The sequence below is a fragment of the Mangifera indica genome, chromosome 6, assembly GCF_011075055.1.
Source record: "Mangifera indica cultivar Alphonso chromosome 6, CATAS_Mindica_2.1, whole genome shotgun sequence".
Classification (NCBI taxonomy): domain Eukaryota; kingdom Viridiplantae; phylum Streptophyta; class Magnoliopsida; order Sapindales; family Anacardiaceae; genus Mangifera; species Mangifera indica.
In genome coordinates this window covers 7,064,523-7,085,682 of record NC_058142.1, presented here as the reverse complement: position 1 = coordinate 7,085,682, position 21,160 = coordinate 7,064,523, and the positions used below count along the sequence as shown (strand labels likewise).

Genomic DNA, 21,160 nt, shown 5'->3' with positions numbered 1-21,160 from the left:
CATTGTGGTTTCTTGTTGTAAATCCTTTGGCTTGTTTCTAGTGAGCATCGGTTTGTTTTGGAAATAAGTTCCTAATCCTTACATGTTTGGCTTTTTTTTTTTTTCAATAAAACTATGTATACCCATTTTTGGTACACAATTTATGTACACAGATGAAGTGTTATCATGTGATTTGATGTTTCTTTATTATATGATGACACATGTTTTAAAATTACCTAATTACATGATGACACATCACTGTGTACATGAATTGTGTACCAAAAATAGGTACACACAGTATTGCTCTTTTTTCTTTTTGTTGATTTGAAAATTTGTTCAAACAAAAAGTATACAAAATCAGATGTATGATCTCACGCATTTGCAAATGAATGAGATTATGTAATTGATTGAGTAATAGTGTTTAAATAATAGAAAAAAAACTAAAGACATTTTTAAGGTGGTTTGGCCTACCACTTAAAAGTCCATGTTCATTGTTATGTTGTTGAGTATTTTATTCTAAGATAGACAAAATAGTTGGCCTTAGAATGCATGCTTAGATGTTATATGTGTATATAAGAAGAGAATTTAAATGACTTAAATTAAGATGAAACCAAATGAAGACAAGCTCTCTACAATTTAAGTATAGTCATCATCATAACATGAATATTCAATAAATGGTTATAGGTATTACTTTTAATCATAATCTAAAACAAAATGGCCCTCATAAACGATCGAAGTCAAACTTTGATGTGAGTTGAGCTCCAACCCATCAATTCACTTCAAATTAATCTTCTCATTTCATTCTCCTCTTCCTCTTTTGAGCCGTGGCTGAAGAGGCTAACTGTTTTACCATTCATTATGTTTTGTTGATGTTACTGTGTTGCGCCATTGTAAGCAATTTACCACCATTTATCTAGATTAAGTTATTACATACCTAACAATCCAAATTGACATTAAATAAATTACCTAACCGTTTCATTGTGAACCTAAAAAATAAAGAAATTTATGACAGGAAAAACACAAAATAAAAAGTGCTATTGTTATTAATCATCTTAAAACATTACAAGGGTTATCCACAAAAACTACAAAGACTAAATCAAAATTCATGAGGGCAAACACTAGAAAAGGAGTAGAAAATCTCAGGAAATCAGGTTGGTGTCAATGCTGAATCCTTCCTAATCCGCCAATTCTCCTCTCCAAGTTGCTATCACTTTCTTTATGCTTCATCGCTTCTTTTTCCTCTCACGGATCTCCCCCAATATTTCTAAAAGGAGTCTATTTATATTGTTATGTCTTACAAGGGGTCATTGCAGGAGTCTTAAATGGACTAGGATATAAAACTTTAGGGAAACTTGGTTTTCTACGCATGTTGTAACAAGCAGTTTTCAATGTTGTGACATCGACTTCTCTGCCCTTCCGATGTTGCAACATTACATTTTCCATGATAGGCATTGAGTAGTTTGCTCCAAATCTGAGAATATACTCCTTAAAGTGTATAACGTCCTCGTTTCAACTAACTCTCAAATTGTTTGTTTTGAATCGTCACAAATGTCTTCACCAACATTATTCTTCATTCGAATATCATTTTCAGGCGCCCATGACTTAAAAATACACAAATCATGCCTATGATTCCGAAAAACAAATTTATAAAGCAAATTAAGTGTAATTACTCAAATTTAACCTAATTTCCCACTATCATTTTTGAAATACACCTAGTTCAAGTGCATTTCCTAGCACTTATCGATGAGCTCATTCCTTCCCATGACTTTTGTATTTATTTCAACAATCACCCTTTGAATCTTGAAGATCTTCCAAAACTGTGGCTCTTTTCGATACCTACTGCATATGCTTCATTAATAAGTTCTATTGTCAATTCTAGTCACTGCATTGTTTATATATGTAAAAATCCTTTCAATCAACTGTTCTAGCACTCGAAATTTCTGACTAAAAATCGAGTTGGATCAGAGGCCGTTTCACTTGGAGAAGCTTTTGAGCTGGCTTGTAATGGAGTTCAAGTGTATGGGCTTGTTAGGGAACATGCAATCTGATACTGGAAGGCTATTAAAGAGAAACCAAAGAAGATATTATTCTTGAGACATGAAAATTTGAGAGAAAATGTTAACTATTATGTTAAAAGATTGAGTGATTTTGTTGGTGCTCCTTTAAAGGGAGATGAAACGAGAAAAAGAGCAATTAGTTCTAATATCATGAGAAATTTAGAGGTTAACAAGAGTGTTACACTTTGTAATGGGTAGGGCAAGTATTGGATGGGGAGATATCTATCCCCGTTCCTGCCCCATCCCTACTTATTTTTTTGTCCTCATCTCTATCCTTGTTTTTTTCAAAATATCTCTATCCTGTATGAGGCAGACAAAGATTTAGTTGGAAGAGGAAAGTTGTCATCCATACTCTCAATTGAACACCCACGAAAGAGAAACATAGGAACAAAAACTTAAAAATAATACCACGATTATTCAACTAAGGCCCCTTTTAGCCTCCATGGAACAAGTTCAGTTAAAATCAAATCATTGAAGTGAATCGCCAGTTGTTAATTGCAAATATAAAATTAAACATACAAAGCAAACACTCCATGTTTACAAAATTAATTCCCAACTTCTAATAGCTTTGTTGTTGTGCTTGGCTTTGAAATGATCCAAGCATTCCACTCGGCTTTTCAAGCTCAACTTGAACAATGAGCTGAAATTTTTTCAGTTGCTGGTCTTGAACTCTCTTGAAGAACCGTTAGAAGATCATATCTCACAACCTGAATTATGAAGCTAATTTGCAAAGAGAAAAACAAAGAGAAGCAATACAAGTTGCAAATGCATGAAGGTCGAGCAAATACGCTCTTTAATTTCAGAACCAAACTGAGAGAAAATATTCAGGTCACTACGTGTTCAAGTGAAAATTAATTAGTTAAAAATAAAAACAATAAGGCGCCACATGTACAAAGTGAAGAAACTACGTAAAAATGTTCACTTAAAAATTGGTAATTTGCATACATATGTCCACGGTAAAATGTGTACAAATTCAAAACTAGATGTGACCATCATTGTTGCAGGTATTCTTGTTTTCATCTTCAGATTTGCTCTCTGTGGATGTCCTTTGGTGTGTATGTAACAGGAGTGCTATTTCAGACCGCTTCGTTTGTGTCCTTTTTGCTAATCTCTCATGGTTACTGCATCATGTGTAAGTGTCTCTCAGTAATTGAATGCCGTCCTACAGCTGCACTTGGATGTTTCTTTTACTTGACTCTGGTTTCTAGATTGCTGAATATGTTGTGTTGTTGAAGTGGCCGCAACTGGTACTATTTGCTGATTTTATGTTTTCAATAATGCATCTGGCTCCTCAAAACATAGCACTGATTCTTTTAATCTGCTATTATGCAGGTCCTGCCGCTGCTTTATTATTTACTTTCATTTTATGTCATTTCTACAATATTTCTCAAAAACTGTCTGTATTACGAGAACAGTTAGCTTTTATAGAGGACGAGGATAGTCAAGCAATGCATGATGCTGCATATACAAAGTACATCATGCTCAAGTATGTGTCACATTTGAATTTGTTAACTCTATCTACTTTAATGACATCTGTGAGCCAGTCTTAAATGAAAAGACAAAGTTTTAAGGATGTTGAAATTGAGGTGCTTGTTATCTTTGGATTTGTGCAGGAAATTTCAGGGAGCTATGCGGATGGTAGCCATGGCTGAAACAGTGGTATGAATGTGCCTTAATTTTCACCTTAATTTAAAGTTATATGTTTAATTCATTATATCGAGCATGAATTTTGCGATGGATAATTTTTTTAATTTCAGGTATACCTTAAAGTGGATGACTCTTCGGAAAATTACCGGCTTCGCTTGTTATTTTGAGAATGGGCACAATTTTGCATCTTTCTGTACATTGGGTATGTACAATTAATCAGCTACATGAATTTTCAAAAGCATATGAATTTACGGTCATGAACCGATTCAGATTGCTGTATAATTATTTGAACCTTAATTTTATATTCATCCATTTTAGTTCACCAACCTTATTTTTATCTGCTCGAATCTCACAGGTGGACTTTGATAGACCCCGATCATCAAGACATATCAAAGGAAGTGTAAGAAGGGCATTTTACTTCCAGCAGCTCAGATATCATCCATTGAAGATAAGCATCATCCGGATGAACATCACAATAACAAGAGTACACATCAAGATAACCCAAAGGAGGAGGATAAGTTTTATCAGCAAAACATTTTGGGTAGGACTCATCATATGCAGCAGGGGAATTTGAGTATAAAAGAGAAGCAATTCTTAATCAATTACTGGTGTTTGGGGGCTTAGGCCTAGGGACATTGGGGTCACTGTTTCGGCAGACCCAGTGTATTTGGATTCTGGTGTTCAGGTTTCGTTAATAAACAGTGTTTCTAGTATTCTTTTATTCAATAAAGTCATTCTATTCCTTTCAATCATCTTCCACTACAATTATTCCATTACAATCACTTCACATCTATCATTATACCATTAAAATAATACAAAAACACACTCTGTCAACACAGCAGCAGGTAGATACATCTCCAGGAGGCTCTCGGCAGCTGCAGCAAGTGTAAAGCCTTGGTCAGGTGCGCATCAGACTTGCAGATCACAAGACTTGTTCCCACGTGTCTCTTTTATGCCAACTACGAAGTCTAAAGGGGAGAAAGTGGTGCTTCCCATCTGTAGCATTGTAAGTGTGACATGTTTGAGCTCTTTGAAATATATTCTACGCGTTAGAAATTAGCTTTCCATTAGGACAGGTTTTCCTAGTAATTTTCTATGAAGAAATTTTGTTTAAGAAATATAATTAAGAATAGAAATATGATTTATTTTAAAAATTATAACAAGAGTCTTACTAATATATGAGTTATGAGTCATATTAGAAATAGTACCCAGAGTTAAAGTATGAAATATATATAATAGAGAGGCAAGACCACAATTAGAGAGCGAGAGTTACTAAATAGAGGCTTAGAGAGAGAGCCAATTTGTGAGACTTAACGAGAGTTTCTTGTTATTTTTCTTCTTAACAGTGAAATGTTGTTGAGGCAAAGTGGACATAGTTCCCATGAGAGAATTAAACACTATGAATTTTGTGTTTTTGTGTGGTTATTTTTAGTCATTTGTTCACCTTTTTTTCACTTTCATAGGGGCTTAGGATTTGCTAGCATATGATGAAATCCTCACAACACTACCAAATTTTGTTTCTAGTATTTTAGCCCTGCAAATTAATTTCCCTATGGGTATAAACGATTTGCTCTCATGTTATATTATATAGCATAAACAAGTAAGCAAGACATTAGAGCCTCTGGTAGGATTGCCAATGTCAGAAATGCAAACAGAGCCTATCACTGTTTACCGTCAAAGAAAAATTTTCAGATATTATTTCCTACTAATTAATGATACTGAACATCTAATTACAGGAAATGGATGCAGCAACATATAAAGATTGCAATCATCATGAATGGCATATTGGTGTTGTAAATACTACTAAACCTTTAATCAGTCTAAGGTTTTATGTAGCATCTTTCAGTTTATTCTATTTGTATAATCCTCCTCCACATTGCATTTCATCTAATAATTTGTCTGCCTACATACATGAATTATTGTCTTAATGAAATTGGGTTTACCAAAGGGATCAGCTAAGTTACTGGCTTGATAAACATCACTTACACTTGAGAATCATTGATGTGCTATTTTAATTATCTAGTGGTTCTCAAGAATCAATAATGGTATCGATTCAGTAAAATAATAGGTCCCGTTATTACAATTTTTACAACTTTGGTCAACCGGTAATTGTTTCGTGTTTATCATACTAGCTGTCAAGTGTTCTTACAAGTTTTAATGTTTGATGTAGCCGACTTCTTATGGCGATGAAAGCTCAAACAATTCAGTATTTGTAGTCATTCAACATCCAGATGCATTTCAGATTAGGTCAGCCTCGACACTTCCTCAGAGCCTACATCTAGTGACAGTAGAAAATTGATATAGATAAGAGAAAGAAAAGATATGTTTAGAAGAGAACTTTCTTGAAAATATTTCATTCATTTCATTCTGCAAACTAAAGCCATATATATAGGCTGTTCGTACAAAAAGTAACTTTAGCAAATCTTATCAAACGTGAGAAAAGAATTGCTTAATCTTAGGACAGCCACACATATAGTTTCTAGAGACTTCCAACCCACCTAATCTTTAATATAATATTATAAAAAAGTAAACATATAGCAGCCAAAAAGTATCTAGAAAAATCTTAAATAACTTAACACTCCTCCTTAAGATTTTTCTTGAATACTCCAAGCATTTTCCTTTGTTCTTCATATTTCCCTTTTTGCAGACCCTTGGTTAAAATATCAGCAATCTGTTCATTTGAGTTGCAATGCAGTAGCTTGATCTCCTGGCTTGACTCAGCTTCCCTTATAGCATGAAACTTCACTTTTATGCGCTTTGATCTTCCATGAAACACTGGATTCTTGGCCATTGAAATTGCAGATTTGTTGTCAACCCATATAACTGTTGCATCAGTTTGTTTCATGCTGAGATCCTCCATCAGATTTCTTAACCAAATGGCTTGATTTGCAGCACCTGCAGCTGCAATGTACTCTACTTTAGCAGAGGATTGGGCCACTACCTCCTGTTTCTTAGAGCTCCATGAGAAAACACCAGAACCTAAATTAAATGCATATCCTGAGGTACTCTTTGAATCCTCCAAGCTTCCAGCCCAATCACTATCAGAGAACCTTTGCAGTAATCCTTTTTCAACTGATTTATATTCAATACCATAATCCAAAGTCCCTTTAACATATCTAAGGACTCTTTTAGCAGCTACCATGTGCTTATCCCTTGGCTCTTGCATGAATCTTGATAAAAGACTAACTGAATACATCAAATCAGGCCTGTTGATGGTCAAATACAAAAGACTTCCCACCAACCTTCTGTAGCATTTAGGATCAGCCAATTCACCATGATCTTTTTTGGTTAATTTCTCATTTGCAACTAAAGGAGTAGATACCACCCTACAATTCTCCATCTTGAACTTCTTTAACAACTCAATAGCATACTTTTGTTGAAAAATGAAAATTCCACTTGACTTTTGTAGAATTTCCATTCCAAGAAAGTAGTGCATTTCACCCAAATCTGACATTTCAAAATGATTTCCATTTCAGCCTTGAACTTCTTCATTTGCACATCACTACTTCCAGTTACTAGTAGATCATCAACATATAAAGACACAATTAACATGTTTCCATATTTATCTTCTCTAATATAAAGAGTGGCCTCAAAGTTACTCCTCCTAAATCCTGAACTTGTCAAGTACTTGTCCACCTTGCTGTACCAGGCTCTTGGAGCCTGCTTCAAGCCGTAGAGAGCTTTGTTAAGCTTATAAACATGTTCTTCTTTCCCTTTAACTTCAAACCCTTGTGGCTGATCAACATAAATTTCTTCTTCAAGCTCTCCATTAAGGAAAGCAGATTTGACATCAAGGTGAAATAATCTCCATTTGTTTTGAGCAGCAAGAGCAATTAATAATCTTATAGTGTCATGTCTCGCAACCGGTGCAAATGTGTCACCAAAGTCCACACCATATTGTTGTGCATAACCCTTAACAACAAGCCTAGCTTTTAATTTGTTCAAAGACCGATCAGGATTAACTTTTGTCCTATACACCCATTTTACTCCTAAAACATTGCTTCCATGAGGTCTTTTCACTAATTCCCAAGTTTAATTTTTCTGAATCATATGCATTTCCTCCTCCATAGCTTGAACCCACCCTTTATACCTTGCTGCATCCTCATAACTTGAAGGTTCAACTAGTGCCACATTACATTTTTCATAAATTTCTGCAAGTGACTTTGTTTTACCTTTTATAGATTCATCTGGATCATCAGGTTCAACTTGTGAACTTGCTTCAACCATTTCTTCTTGATTTGCTGCAAGAACATTACTTTGATTTCCTTCTTTACCCTGTTGAACTTTATTTTCTTCCCAATTCCAAAATGAATCCTCATCCACAAGTACATTCCTGCTGATTACTATTTTCTTATCTTTCATATTGTAGACCTTGTACCCCTTGGATTTTGCTGCATAACCCACGAAAATACCAACTTGTGACTTGACATCTAGCTTGCTTCTCTTTTCAACTGGAATGTGCACATAACAACAAGCTCCAAATACCTTCATATGCTTTACAAATGGCTTTACCCCACTCCATACTTTAATTGGGGTTGCATTCTTTACAGCAGCAGTTGGCAGCCTATTTTGTAAATAAACTGCAGTATAGGCAGCCTCAGCCCAAAATTCATTGGGTAACTTCTTCTCAGCCAATAGACACCTCACCATTTCCACTATGCTTCTATTTTTTTTTTCAGCAACCCCATTTTGCTCAGGGGTATAAGCTGTAGTCAACTGGTGCATTATTCCTTCAGCTTCACAAAAATCATTGAACTCCTTTGAATTAAACTCCATTCCATTATCAGATCGTACAACCTTTAGCTTGCATCCAGATTTAACTTCCACCATCTTCTTGAATTTTTTAAAAACTTCCAGAAGTTGAGACTTGAATCTTATAAAATAGATCCAAGCCATCCTAGTTAAGTCATCAATAAAAAGGACAAAGTACTTGTTTTTGTTCAAGGACTCTGTTTTCATAGGGCCACACAAATCTGTATGTATCAATTCAAGTTTCTATTTTGCTCTCCAAGTTGCAGTATGTGGAAAAGGAAGCCTATGTTGCTTTCCCATTTGACATGAGGCACAAACACCATCAGGTTTTACTATTTCAGGTAAACCATGCACCATACTATTTTTCTGCAGTAAGTTTAATGAATCATAGCTGTCATGACCAAACCTTTTGTGCCATAGTTTTGAATAAATCACTCTAGCAAGATTTGCCCTTTCTTTAACACAACTCCAATTTAATGGAAAACTTTTATCCACCATAGGTAACTCAACAACAAGATTATTTTTAACATCATAAATAAAACAACAGTTCTCTTTAAAAAACAAGGAATATCCATTTTGCATCATTTGAGCTACACTAAGCAAATTTTGAGCTAAACAAGGTATATAAAGCACATTGTGAATGTATTTGATACCTTGATTAGTTTGGACAGGTATGGAACCCTTCCCTTGAGCTTGAACTACTGCACCATTACCAAGCTTCACTTTGGTGTTGACAGATTTATCCAGTTTATAGAAAATGGTTTCATCATTCGCCATGTGGCTTGTACAACCACTATCAACATACCAGGTGTGCTTCCCTGTTGCTTTAAAGTTTTGAGTGGCCATGAACAAGCTTCCTTTGGTCTCTTGATCTTTTTCTTCTGTGTAATTTGCTTGTTGAGCTTTCTTTTCTTGATCTTGTTTTTGCTTCAGCCTACAGCTTTTTTCAACATGACCAAGTTTCTTGCAATATTTGAATTGAATTGGAGGCTTTCCCTTAAACCAACAATCTTTTTCTAGATGATTGGTTCTGTGACAAGAATTGCAAGGAGGCAATTTGCCTTTATTTTCTGAATTCTTTGAACCTGCCACTATTTTTCCTTTGTCTATTTTGACTCCAACAACCTTCTTGCCATCCTTTTTAGCTTGATTTCCCTTGTGCATTGCTTGCAAAGCACCTTCAGTGACTTTTTCTTCCCTCATAAGTGATCTTTGCTCATGTACCTGCAGTTTACTTAATAATTCAACCACAGTCAGAGTTTTAAGATCACAAGACTCCTCTATTGCAGTAATTTTTGCTTCAAATTTTGCTGGAAGACTGATCAATATCTTCTCTACAATCCTTTTATCTGTTATTTCTTCTCCAAGTAGCCTGATCTTATTGACTAGATCAAGTAACTTAGAAGAATAGTCCTCTACAATTTTCCCATCCTTCATTCTTAGCAGTTCAAACTCCCTCTTTAAACTCAGGAGCTTGATTGATCTAACTCTTTCACTGCCTTCAAATTCATCTCTTAACTTTTCCCATACTTCCTTGGAGATTCACAAGTCATAATTCTTGTGAATATAACTTCCGACAGAGCTGAATGAAGACAGGTCAAAGCTCTTGGCTTTCTAGCTTTTTGCTCTTCATGAACCTTGATCTGTGATAGAGTTGGATCAGGTCCTAAGGGTGCTGGATTTGGTCCATCCTCTATTGCCTCCCATAGATTCAAAGCTTGAAGACAAGACTTCATTTTTATGGCCAATATATGGTAATTCTCCCCTGCAAACTGAGGAGGTCTAGTTCCAAGAAAGTTGCTACTGCTTGACATCTTTCTTCTTCCACAGATCCCTCAAAAATACAGCTCTGATACCAATTGACAGTAGAAAATTGATTTAGATAAGAGAAAGAAAAGATATGTTTAGAAGAGAACTTTCTTGAAAATATTTCATTCATTTCATTCTGCAAACTAAAGCCATATATATAGGCTGTTTGTACAAAAAGTAACTTTAGCAAATCTTATCAAACGTGAGAAAAGAATTGCTTAATCTTAGGACAACCACACATATAGTTTCTAGAGACTTCCAACCCACCTAATCTTTAATATAATATTATAAAAAAGTAAACATATAGCAGCCAAAAAGTATCTAGAAAAATCTTAAATAACTTAACATCTAGTCTAACTTCTTATACCTCCGATTCCTTTATAGATTCATGTTCATAGAAGAGTTACATAAGTAAAGTAATTGACAGATTAGGTTGCCGCAATTTGGTTTCCTACATCGATTTCTTGGTACAAGACAGGTCCAACAGGCAATTTTATATTAATTTGAAAGCCATATAATGTAGAAATCTGTAATTAAATGCAATAGATGGTGAAAGTTCATTCACTTGGATTAGAGCTCGCAGCCCATTTACATGTGTATTCAATATTGTCAATCAATTGAAAACTGTAGATTCTTTTCATTTTGTGGGGTGATTTCTCTATATACCCTGTCAGATTTTTGGTAAAGATCAGGTATTCACCCTACCATGAATTTGATGTTCAATCTGATTTAAACTTGGATTAGATTTTTTTAAAGGCCGAAGAGAGAGTGAAAAATACTAAGGGCTAGTTATTTGATGGATATTATGTATGTTTTTGCTGTTTTTTTTTTAGGAGGTTTTTTTGCTTGCCGAAAGATACAGAATTTGTCATGGCTGTAATTTGCCCGGAAGATTGATTGCTTACAAGTCGGCAACAAGAAAAGATAATTTATTATTTCATATAATCAGAGAAATTTTCACCACAACGAAATTAATATATATTTGAGAGATAGCAAATTTTTATTCACTTTAGGTAATATGCAAATACACGAAGAAGAAAACCCTGAAACAGTAATATTAATTACACGCGAAACCCGAATTATTGACTATCTCCTCTGTTTCTTTCAGCAAGACACTGCAACCAGCATAAATTTATCTCCTCTGTTCCTTTCAGCATAAATTACAAACTTCAACATTATGGTCAATATTTCTGCAGATGTCCTGCAATTAAACATTGTCAAAGACAGGTTCTGCTCATTCCAAACAGTAAACTTACTTTAAAATTAGAGAATGCGGAGAAATTACCTTTGTGGATTGATGGTTGGTTATTCCAAAAAATAACTCACGGGAGTGGACCTCCTTGCAGATATGAATCAGTGAATTTGATGTTGGGAATGTGGGAGATCTTTTGCCAGTCCTCTCCAGTTCCCTTACTATAACGTTCTTCCAAAAGATGACTTGTAAAAATCTCCAAATGCTGTAGCTTTTTTGCCCCCTGGAGAAGGCCATCAGGCAATACACGTAATGTTCCACAGTAATTGATTGACAAAGAAGCAAGGCATGGCAAGATTGAATTCTGGTAATCCCCCTCTTCCCATTCGAATATCTGCCAGAATTCAAGAACTTTCAACTTGGGAAAGGGAACAACTGATGTAGATGATGAAAATGCACCATCACTTTCGATTCCCGTAACTAGTTTTTTCACACTCATTCTATGTATCTTTAGTGATTCAAGTGACGGCAATTTTGCCAAGGGAGACAAATTCATGCAATTTCTGCAACTGTCCAGACTCAATTTCCTCAGCCCAGTTAATGACATGATCCAATCGAAATAAAAAGTGCGGCCTCTGTAATTTTCTATAGCTAATTTCTCCAAATTTGGATGTGACTGCAAAGCCTCAAGAAGTAACTCATCCTCATCATTTTTTCTCTCCCCTTTTCCCTCTTTATCGAATCTAAGTGTTAAAACAAAGAGGTTTTTCTTATTGCTGAGAATTTGCATTCTCTTAACCTCACTCACATTGGTCACATTTCCTAGCCCTCTGATTTCCAGCGTTCCTCTTAAATGTTTCAAATCTTTCAAGCATGCAAGAGTACTACATGCTTTACTAGCATCACTGCTGCTGCTATTTTCAATGAATTCACTCAATGTTCGGAGACAGGTTAATTTCTCAATTGTCTTGGGCATGTAACTTAATGATCTTGTTCCAAGATTAATCAAATGCCGCAAGTTTATCAACTTCCCCATCCCTTGAGGCAGTTCTTTAAGCCCTTCACACCAAGAAATATCTAAAGTTTGCAGATTGTATAACTCACATAAACTTTCTGGAAGTTTTTCCACTTTCTGATGAGACAAATTTAGATATTTCAAATGTACCAATTTTTTTACCTCTTTTGGAATTGTTGCAATCAAATTCTGTCTTCTTATTTTTGCACTCATGTCTAATGCTCTTAAACATGTCAATTCACCAAAGAGATTTGGTAGAACATAATTAGGCAGCAAATACTCAGAATCTTTACAACCAATTAAAAGACTCCGCAAACTTTTGATGTTACAAATGGAGATTGGAAATGTGGCCCCCTTGTTAAGCGTTAACATTGAATGCCGGGCTTTCTCATTGGAAGCGTCTAAGACTAGCTCTTCACTGCCCCTGTTGATTTCCACAGTAAAATATTCGTTCTTACTGAGAAATTGAGCGAAGTCATGAACTATATCATGCATCTTCCAACTTACGATATTTTCATCTTTGTCTTTCCGAAACTCTTGGAAGAATGATTGTGAAACTAAATGATCAAAATACTCTTGACCTATTATCTCCATCTCTATATTTTTTTCCAACCCAAGATAACCTTGAGCCATCCATAATTTGATCAAGTGATCTTTATCTATATCATGATCTTTTGAAAAGATAGCACAATATGAAAAACACCGTCTTATCATGGATGGCAAATCATTATAACTTAACATCAAAGGTGAGAAAAGACCTTTCTCAATCTCTTCTAGCTTCCAAATTTCACTATTTAAAATACGTTGCCATTCATCTCTAGTTTTCTTAAATCGCAAGAGATTGCCAATAGTTTTTGCAGCAAGTGGCAAGCCCTTGCATTTTGCAACAATTTCTCTTCCAATTTCCTCTAATTTTTCACACTCTTTAGAAGGCTTACCAGAAAATACAAATTGTCTAAACAACAACCAACATTGCTCCTCAGATAATTCCTTCATAATGATAAAATCAACTCATCCCATAATAGAAGCAACTGTATACTTCCTTGTTGTAATCAAAACTTTACTACCATGGGAACCATTTTTTAGACAATTATAAAATGGCTTCCATTTGTCGTAATCTTCTGACCACACATCATCTAAAATGAGAAGAAATTTCTTGCCCTTAATGGATTGATGAATACATTGCAAAAAAGACTCCAATTCAACTAAATTATGCGTATTACATTTCAATCCTTCAATGATTGCTTTGGCAACCTTAAACTCATCAAAAGACTTCAATGATTACATTTCCCCGACGAAGTTCTTCGTCTCCCAAGGCGAAGACGAAGCCGATTGAGCCTCCAATGGGAGGAAAGCATTCGCCGGAAGGAGAGGCTGCTTCCGGAAGGAGAGGCCGTCGGCAATGGAGCCGGAACGGTCGCCGGAGATTTCAAAACCAAACCCTAGGGTGAAACTGCGACTTTTTAAAACTTAGGCTGGGGGGGAATTTTAGTTTTTAAAGTTTAGAGGGGCAAAATACATTCTATTTTAGTTTATTTTTAATATTATAGCGAAAATGACGATTTGACCCTTACCACCGTTAGGGTTTTGTTAAATCTAACCGGCTATAGGTGGGTGTTTGGTGTTTCTATAGTTAAAGGGTGAAAACTTGTCATTACAACATACCTTGGGTGGGAAATAGTCATTTGGCCTTAAAACAATTATGATTATTAACATAACCATACTAAACATTTTTTATTTAATAGGAATAAAAAGTTGTTGAAATAAATACAATCATGATTATTGACATAACCATAATAAACATTTTCACTTTAGGTAATATGCAAATACACGAAGAAGAAAACCCTGAAACAGTAATATTAATTACATGCGAAACCCGAATTATTGACTATCTCCTCTGTTTCTTTCAGCAAAGCACTGCAACTAGCATAAATTTATCTCCTCTGTTCCTTTCAGCATAAATTACAAACTTCAACATTATGGTCAATATTTCTGCAGATGTCCTGCAATTAAACATTGTCAAAGACAGGTTCTGCTCATTCCAAACAATAAACTTACTTTAAAATTAGAGAATGCGAAGAAATTACCTTTGTGGATTGATGGTTGGTTATTCCAAAAAATAACTCAACGGAGTGGGCCTCCTTACATAAATGCACCAGTGAATTTGATGTTGGGAACGTGGGAGATCTTTTGCCAGTCCTCTCCTGTTCTCTTTCTGTAACGTTCTTCCAAATGATAACTTTGAATAATTGACAAATGTTGTAGATTTTTCGCCCCTTGGAGAAGGCCATCTGGTAGTGCACGTAATTTTCCACAGTAATTGATTGACAAAAAAGCAAGGCATGGCAAGATTGTATTCCCGTAATCCCACTCTTCGCATTCAAAAAATCGCCAGAATTCAACAACTTTCAACTTGGGAAAGAGAATAACTGATGTAGATGATGAAAATGCACCATCGCTTTCAATTCCCGTAACTAGTTTTTTCACACTCGTATCCTGTATGATTAGTGATTCAAGTGATGGCAATTTTCCCAAGGTAGACAAATGCATACAATTTCTGCAGCTGAAAAGAATCAATTCCCTCAGCCCAGTTAAAGACATGACCCAATCAGAATAAAAAGTGCTGCCTCTGTAATAAGCTACATCTAATTTCTCTAAATTTGGATGCAGCTGCAACGCCTTAAGAAGTAACTCATCATCATCATTTTCCCTCTCTCCTTCTCCATCTTTATCAAAACTAAGCGTTAAATAGAAGAGGTTTTTCTTATTGCCGAGAATTTGCGTTCTCTTAACCTCACTCACATTGGTCACATTTCCTAGTCCCATAATTACAAGCGCTCCTCTTAAATATTTCAAATCTTTCAAGCATGCAAGAGTACTACATGCTTTACTACCATCACTGCTGCAGCTATTTTCGAAGAATTTAGTCAATGTTCGGAGACAAGTTAATTTCTCAATTGCCTTGGGCATGTAACTTAATGATAAAGTTCCAAGATTAAGCAAATGCCGCAAGTTCATCAACTTCCCCATCCCTTGAGGCAGTTCTTTAAGCTTTGCACACGAAGATATATCTAAAGTTTGCAGATTGTATAACTCACATATACTCTCTGGAAGTTTTTCCACTTTCTGATGAGACAAATTCAGATATTTCAAATGTAGCAGTTTTTTAATCTCTTTTGGAATCGTTGTAATCAAGTTCTCTCTTCCAAATCCTGCGCTTATGTCTAATGCCCTTAAACATGTCAATTCACCAAAGAGATTTGCTAGAACATCATTAGGCACCAAATACTTAAAACCTCCCCGACCAATTAAGAGACTCCGCAAACTTTTGAGGCTACAAATGGAGATGGGAAATGTAGCCTCTTGGTTAGGCATTAACATCAAATGTCGAGTTTTCTCATTGGAAGTGTTTAAGACTAGCTCTTCCTTGCCCCCTTTGATTTCCATAGTAAAATGTTCGTTCTTACTGAGAAATTGAGCGAAGTCATGAACTATATCATGCATCTTGCATCTTATGATATTCTCATCTTTGTCTTTTCGAAACTCTTGGAAGAATGATCGTGATGCTAAATGATCAAAATACTCTTGACCTATTATCTCCATCTCTGTATCTTTTTCCAACCCAAGATAACCTTGAGCCATCCACAATTTGATCAACTGATCTTTATCTATATCATGATCTTTTGGGAAGATAGCACAATATGAAAAACACCGTCTTATCATGGATGGCAAATCATTATAACTTAACATCAAAGGTGAGTAAATACCTTTCTCAATCTCTTCTAGCTTCCAAATTTCACTATCTAAAATACGTTGCCATTCATCTTTGGTTCTCTTAAATCTTAAGAGGCTGCCAATGGTTTTTGCAGCAAGCGGCAAGCCCTTGCACTTCGCAACAATTTCTCTTCCAATTTTCTCTAATTTTTCACACTCATTAGAAGGCCTATCAAAAAATGTCAACCGACTAAACAACAACCAACATTCCTTCTCAGATAATTCCTTTATAATAATAGGATCAACTGACTCCATAATAGATGCAACTGTATTCTTTCTTGTTGTAATCAAAACTTTACTACCATGGGAGCCATTCTTTAGACAATGATAAAAGCGTTTCCAATTGTCGTAATCTTCTGACCACACATCATCTAAAACGAGAAGAAATTTCTTGCCCTTAATAGATTGATGAATACATTGCAAAAGAGACTCCAATTCAACTAAATTATGCGTATTACATTTCAATCCTTCAATGATTGCTTTGGCAACCCTAAACTCATTAAAAGGATCTGATACACACACCCATATTCTTGTGTCAAAATGACTTATGACCTTGTCATTATTGTAAGCTAATTGAGCAAGAGTTGTTTTCCCAATTCCTCCCATCCCTACCAGTGAGATGACATGAAGGTCTTTTTGTTCTTCATTTCTCTCGTCTAACAACTTACTCACTAAAGAATTCTTCTCAAATTCTCGACCATATATTTCAGCCACATCAACTAAAGACGTACTTCGAACTCGTTCAGATGTTTCAGTACACTTCATTTCCTTGAAATTGTATCTATCTTTTTCTTCAGCAATAATATCTAATTTTCCATTTAATGCTTTTATCCTTTGTGCTATTTCAAGGTGTAAAACAAATTGTTTGATACCAAAGCAAGGACAGAGGAAGAGGGAAGGTACCTTCTGCTTAGGAGCAGGAGCATCTTTAAGATCTCCTTCAACCTGCAACTTCATGATGTCAGTGTTCCACTCATCCAACACATCTTCCATGTCGTAGGATGTGTCTTTGAGCTGATCTAACCAACGTCTCACAGCTTTGTCCTTCACTTGCCTCTCCTCTGCATCAAGTAACACGGCTTGAATGGCTTCAAGATTGCTCCGAAGTTTTTTCACTTGCTTTTTGGCATCACCAACTAGCCTCACCCGTTTCTCTATCTTTTGAAGCAGCTGCCCCAAGGCAAGATTAACAATTGCCTGAGCCATACTCAGAGATGGTAAATAATATTGAATAATTTTCACAGGAAGAGAAACTGGAATACTAGTTTTATGAACAAGCTGCTGCTTATACACTACATGGAGCTTTGTGTTGGGTAATACTCTAAAGTCCACGGTCCGCGGTCCACTCGCCAACTACTCTTCAAAATGTCAACAAAAAATTATAATATATATATTTTTTTATTTGTCAGATGAAAGTCATGTTTCCTATTTCATTCAACGAACAAATTGCCATTTGGTTTGCTTTGTAAATTCCTGTTAATCTCAAATGTGTAAAGATCAATCTGGTGTTGCTTTATCAGTCATTGACAAACTTCAAGGGGTCATTTTATCGTTAAAACAGAAAACTTCAAGACCTTGCAAATCATTTTGTGTAATTATTCAATACTATTTATCCTTTCCAAGTGTGTGAAAGCACATCAATGTGTTATTAATAATTTTAATATCATACAGAGACATGTTATAGACATCTAAAGAAGAAAAAAAAAACTTGCCATCTAAAAACTGAAGAATTGTGAAATAAATTGTATTTTCCTGAAAAATATACACTTACAATATAATCGAAAAAGGAACACAAGCAAAAGTTCACAAAATTGCAATTGGAAACAGAAGAAAATAAAGCGTTCATGAGACAACTCCTCGGCAAAGATATCCACAAACTAAGAAGCTGCAGGAATATATCAAAGATGAAGAGCCCCACGGGCAACCTAGTCACAAATGAAGTGCAGATCAATGTTAATATGTCGGGTGCAAGTATGAAAAACATATTTAGTGGCTATGTGGGGAGCAAAGTGATTGTCACATAACAGAAGGGGAGATGAGTGAATAGGAATTTTGAGCTCATGCAAAAGATAATATAAGAACTGAACATTATAAATAACATGAGTGAGGTCACGGTACTCTGACTCTGCACTAGATTAGGACACAACAACTTGTTTTTTGGTAGCCCAACAAACAAGATTGCAACCACACGAAGAATCATTGATGCAATTAATCCTTCTTTTTATGTACGCAATTCATAAGTAGAGTGCCAAAAAGCAATTTGAGTATGTGGTTCTTACAGTGAGCACATGTACAAAGCATCTGACTGACCATGTGAGGAATTACTAGTGTAGTTTTCATTTTAATGCACATAATTATAAAATGGCTTCCATTTGTCATAATCTTCTGACCACACATCATCTAAAATGAGAAGAAATTTCTTACCCTTAATAGATTGATGAATACATTGCAAAAAAGACTCCAATTCAACTAAATTATCGATAGGATATTTCAATCCTTCAGCAATTGCTTTGGCAACTCTAAACTCATCAAAAGGACCTGATATGCATACCCATATTCTTATGTCAAAATGACTTATGACCTTGTCATTATTGTAAACTAATTGGGCGAGAGTTGTTTTTCCAATTCCTCCCATCCCTACAAGTGAGATGACATAAAGTTCTTTTTGTTCTTCGTTTTTGTTATCTAACAATTTACTCACTAAAGAATTCTTTTCAAATTCTCGACCAGATATTTCAGTCACATCAACTAAAGACGTTCTTAAAACTCGTTCAAATGTTTCAATACTCTTCATTTCCATGAAATTGTATTTATCTTTTTCTTTGGCAATGATATCTAGGTTTCCATTTAATTCTTTTATCTTTTGTGCTATATCACGGCGTGAAACAATTTGTTTGATGGCAAGATAAGCGCGGAGGAAGAAGGAACGTACCTTCTGCATAGGAGCAGGAGCATCTTCAAGATCTCCTTCAACCTGCAACTTCATGATTTCAGTATTCCACTTATCCAACACATCTTCCATGTCGTAGGATGTGTCTTTGAGCTGATCTAACCAACGTCTCACAGCTTTGTCCTTCACTTGCCTCTCCTCTGCATCAAGTAGCACAGCTTGTATGGCTTCAAGATTGCTCTGAAGCTTTTTCACTTCCTCTTTGACCAGCTGTTCCTCTATCGTTCGAGCAGTGATTTTAACCAGATGCTCCAAGGCAAGATTAACAATTGCATCAGCCATACTCAGAGATGGTAAGCAATATTGAATAATCTTCACAGGAGGAGAAACTGAAATACTAGTTTTATGGAAATGGAGCTCCGTGTCAGGTAATAGCCCACAGTCCACGGTCCACGTGCGACCTTCTCTTCAAAATGTAAACAAAAAATAATATATATTTTTTTATTTGACAGCTGAAAGTCATGTTTTGTATCTCATTCCACTTGATATACAATACTCTTAGTATCCTCCGAAAATTCCAAGTAAAATAGATCTACTAATGCATAGTTTTAATGACGTCAAATTGATGACTAAAAATTCAATGATTAGCTCTAAATATTTCTAGTGGTGGATCCAAGGTTTGAAGGAGTCAATTTTAAGTTAGAGTTCTAATTTAATAATTTAACTTTAAATCAATTTGTTTATTTATTTGATAATATTGTTTATCTTATTAGTGATACTATTTATTCTTCTGATGATACTTTATTAGCAATCTTCTGGTGATGTTCTATCAATTCATACATAACTCAAATTAAGTATTATGAATACAATCCAATCTCAAGCTGATCCAATGTTGGATTGAATCCACCCCAAGATATTTCAGGTAAATAATCAATTGATTTCCTGGGTAACCAATTAAAATGTAGTCCCGCCGCTAGGAAGCGGGGTTATTCAATGGAGCCGATCAAATTAACACTATCAATGAAAACTGGTTCAACAATAACACCCAGTCACCCACTACGAAAGAAGCTTGAAAGTCTCTGTAAATGACGAAACCAAAAGCTGTATCCAGCCAAAATCTTTGTCGTGTGAAATAATTTGCCATTATTTATCAGTGCTGACAAGGAATATGAGATAAGTCTACGCAGGCCCATTCAATATGTGAACAGGCAGGTCATATCAGAGTGAATGATCATCTACATACCTCCGTCGACAGCAATTTTTTTCTTACCTAACGGACAGTTTTTGCCAAGAAAATTCCCAAATCCGGAAAGAGTCCCAAATATATATTAATAAAACGAGAATTAAAAAGGATTTTCAACCACCAACTAACATTCAAAGTTGATTACGTTGAAATAAAATAATTGTAAATTAGCTGGTTATGTTATGCCACCATATATTCTATAACTACTACTAATAAATTATTTTTTATTATTAATCAGTAAATCTAAATTGTAAGCTTGACTTACGGGGTTAATTATTTTCATCTTTACGTTCGTTCCAAAAGGTTTTAATTTTGATGAAAAATATGATTTCAAGATTCAATTGACAGTTTTGATCCATTAAGTAACTAATTTTACATTTTTATACCATTAATTGATTGGTCAAGTCAATCATTTTTCCATATTTATTCATCTAACACTTTCTTCTGTCCACTACCACTAGCTATACCCTAACAAACCACCCCACTCTCTTAGCCCTGTAGGCCACCCAATCTTCCCACCCATCATCTCTTATCTTTTTATTGCATACCTAGCTGCCCTTTACCATCAGTACTATTGCCACCAAGCCGTCATAGCTCTCATGGGCCTTAAAGCCTTTATTCTCACAAAAACACCAACACTTTCTGCCACATTCTTCGCTTTTGGATACTCAATCCCTCGGTTAATCACGTTTGCCTTCTTCACTATCAACTACTCTCCTATATCGCTTCCTCCACCTTCAAGTGCTTCTCTCTCTTCCTCTAATTTGTTCCCTGTCAATTCCAAATACTTGTAAAAACCAAA

General features: G+C 35.4%; 2 protein-coding genes and 1 pseudogene across 4 annotated transcripts; 1 reads left to right on the top strand and 2 right to left on the bottom strand.

Moving 5' to 3' along the window:
• Positions 1 to 2,186: 2,186 nt before the first annotated feature.
• Positions 2,187 to 5,611, top strand: LOC123218980 (annotated as a pseudogene).
• Positions 5,612 to 11,198: 5,587 nt separating this feature from the next.
• Positions 11,199 to 19,581, bottom strand: LOC123219387 (putative disease resistance protein RGA4). Of its 3 annotated transcripts, XM_044641332.1 has the most exons (3): positions 19,158 to 19,576; positions 11,530 to 11,830; positions 11,199 to 11,445 (listed from the first exon to the last, which is right to left on the bottom strand). In XM_044641332.1, the coding sequence occupies exons 1-2, from the start codon at positions 19,455 to 19,457 to the stop codon at positions 11,567 to 11,569; spliced, it is 564 nt and encodes a 187-aa protein (XP_044497267.1). In that variant the 5' UTR covers positions 19,458 to 19,576; the 3' UTR covers positions 11,199 to 11,445; positions 11,530 to 11,566. The 3 variants fall into 3 exon arrangements, with proteins under 3 accessions (XP_044497267.1, XP_044497266.1, XP_044497268.1); XM_044641331.1 differs by lacking the exon at positions 19,158 to 19,576 and having other exon boundaries at positions 11,530 to 13,659; XM_044641333.1 differs by lacking the exons at positions 11,199 to 11,445; positions 11,530 to 11,830 and adding an exon at positions 17,950 to 18,150 and having other exon boundaries at positions 19,158 to 19,581.
• LOC123219386 (putative disease resistance protein RGA3) lies at positions 14,143 to 17,615 on the bottom strand. The gene is made up of 2 exons (XM_044641330.1): positions 14,539 to 17,615; positions 14,143 to 14,454 (listed from the first exon to the last, which is right to left on the bottom strand). Exon 1 carries the CDS (start codon positions 17,429 to 17,431, stop codon positions 14,594 to 14,596), a length of 2,838 nt encoding a protein of 945 aa, XP_044497265.1. The 5' UTR covers positions 17,432 to 17,615; the 3' UTR covers positions 14,143 to 14,454; positions 14,539 to 14,593.
• Positions 19,582 to 21,160: the final 1,579 nt, after the last annotated feature.

What these genes read in the sequence shown, in the direction of transcription:
- LOC123219387 (XM_044641331.1), bottom strand. Translation starts at nt 13,447, where the DNA reads ATGAAGGAATTATCTGAGGAGCAATGTTGGTTGTTGTTTAGACAATTT.
- LOC123219386 (XM_044641330.1), bottom strand. Translation starts at nt 17,431, where the DNA reads ATGGCTCAGGCAATTGTTAATCTTGCCTTGGGGCAGCTGCTTCAAAAG.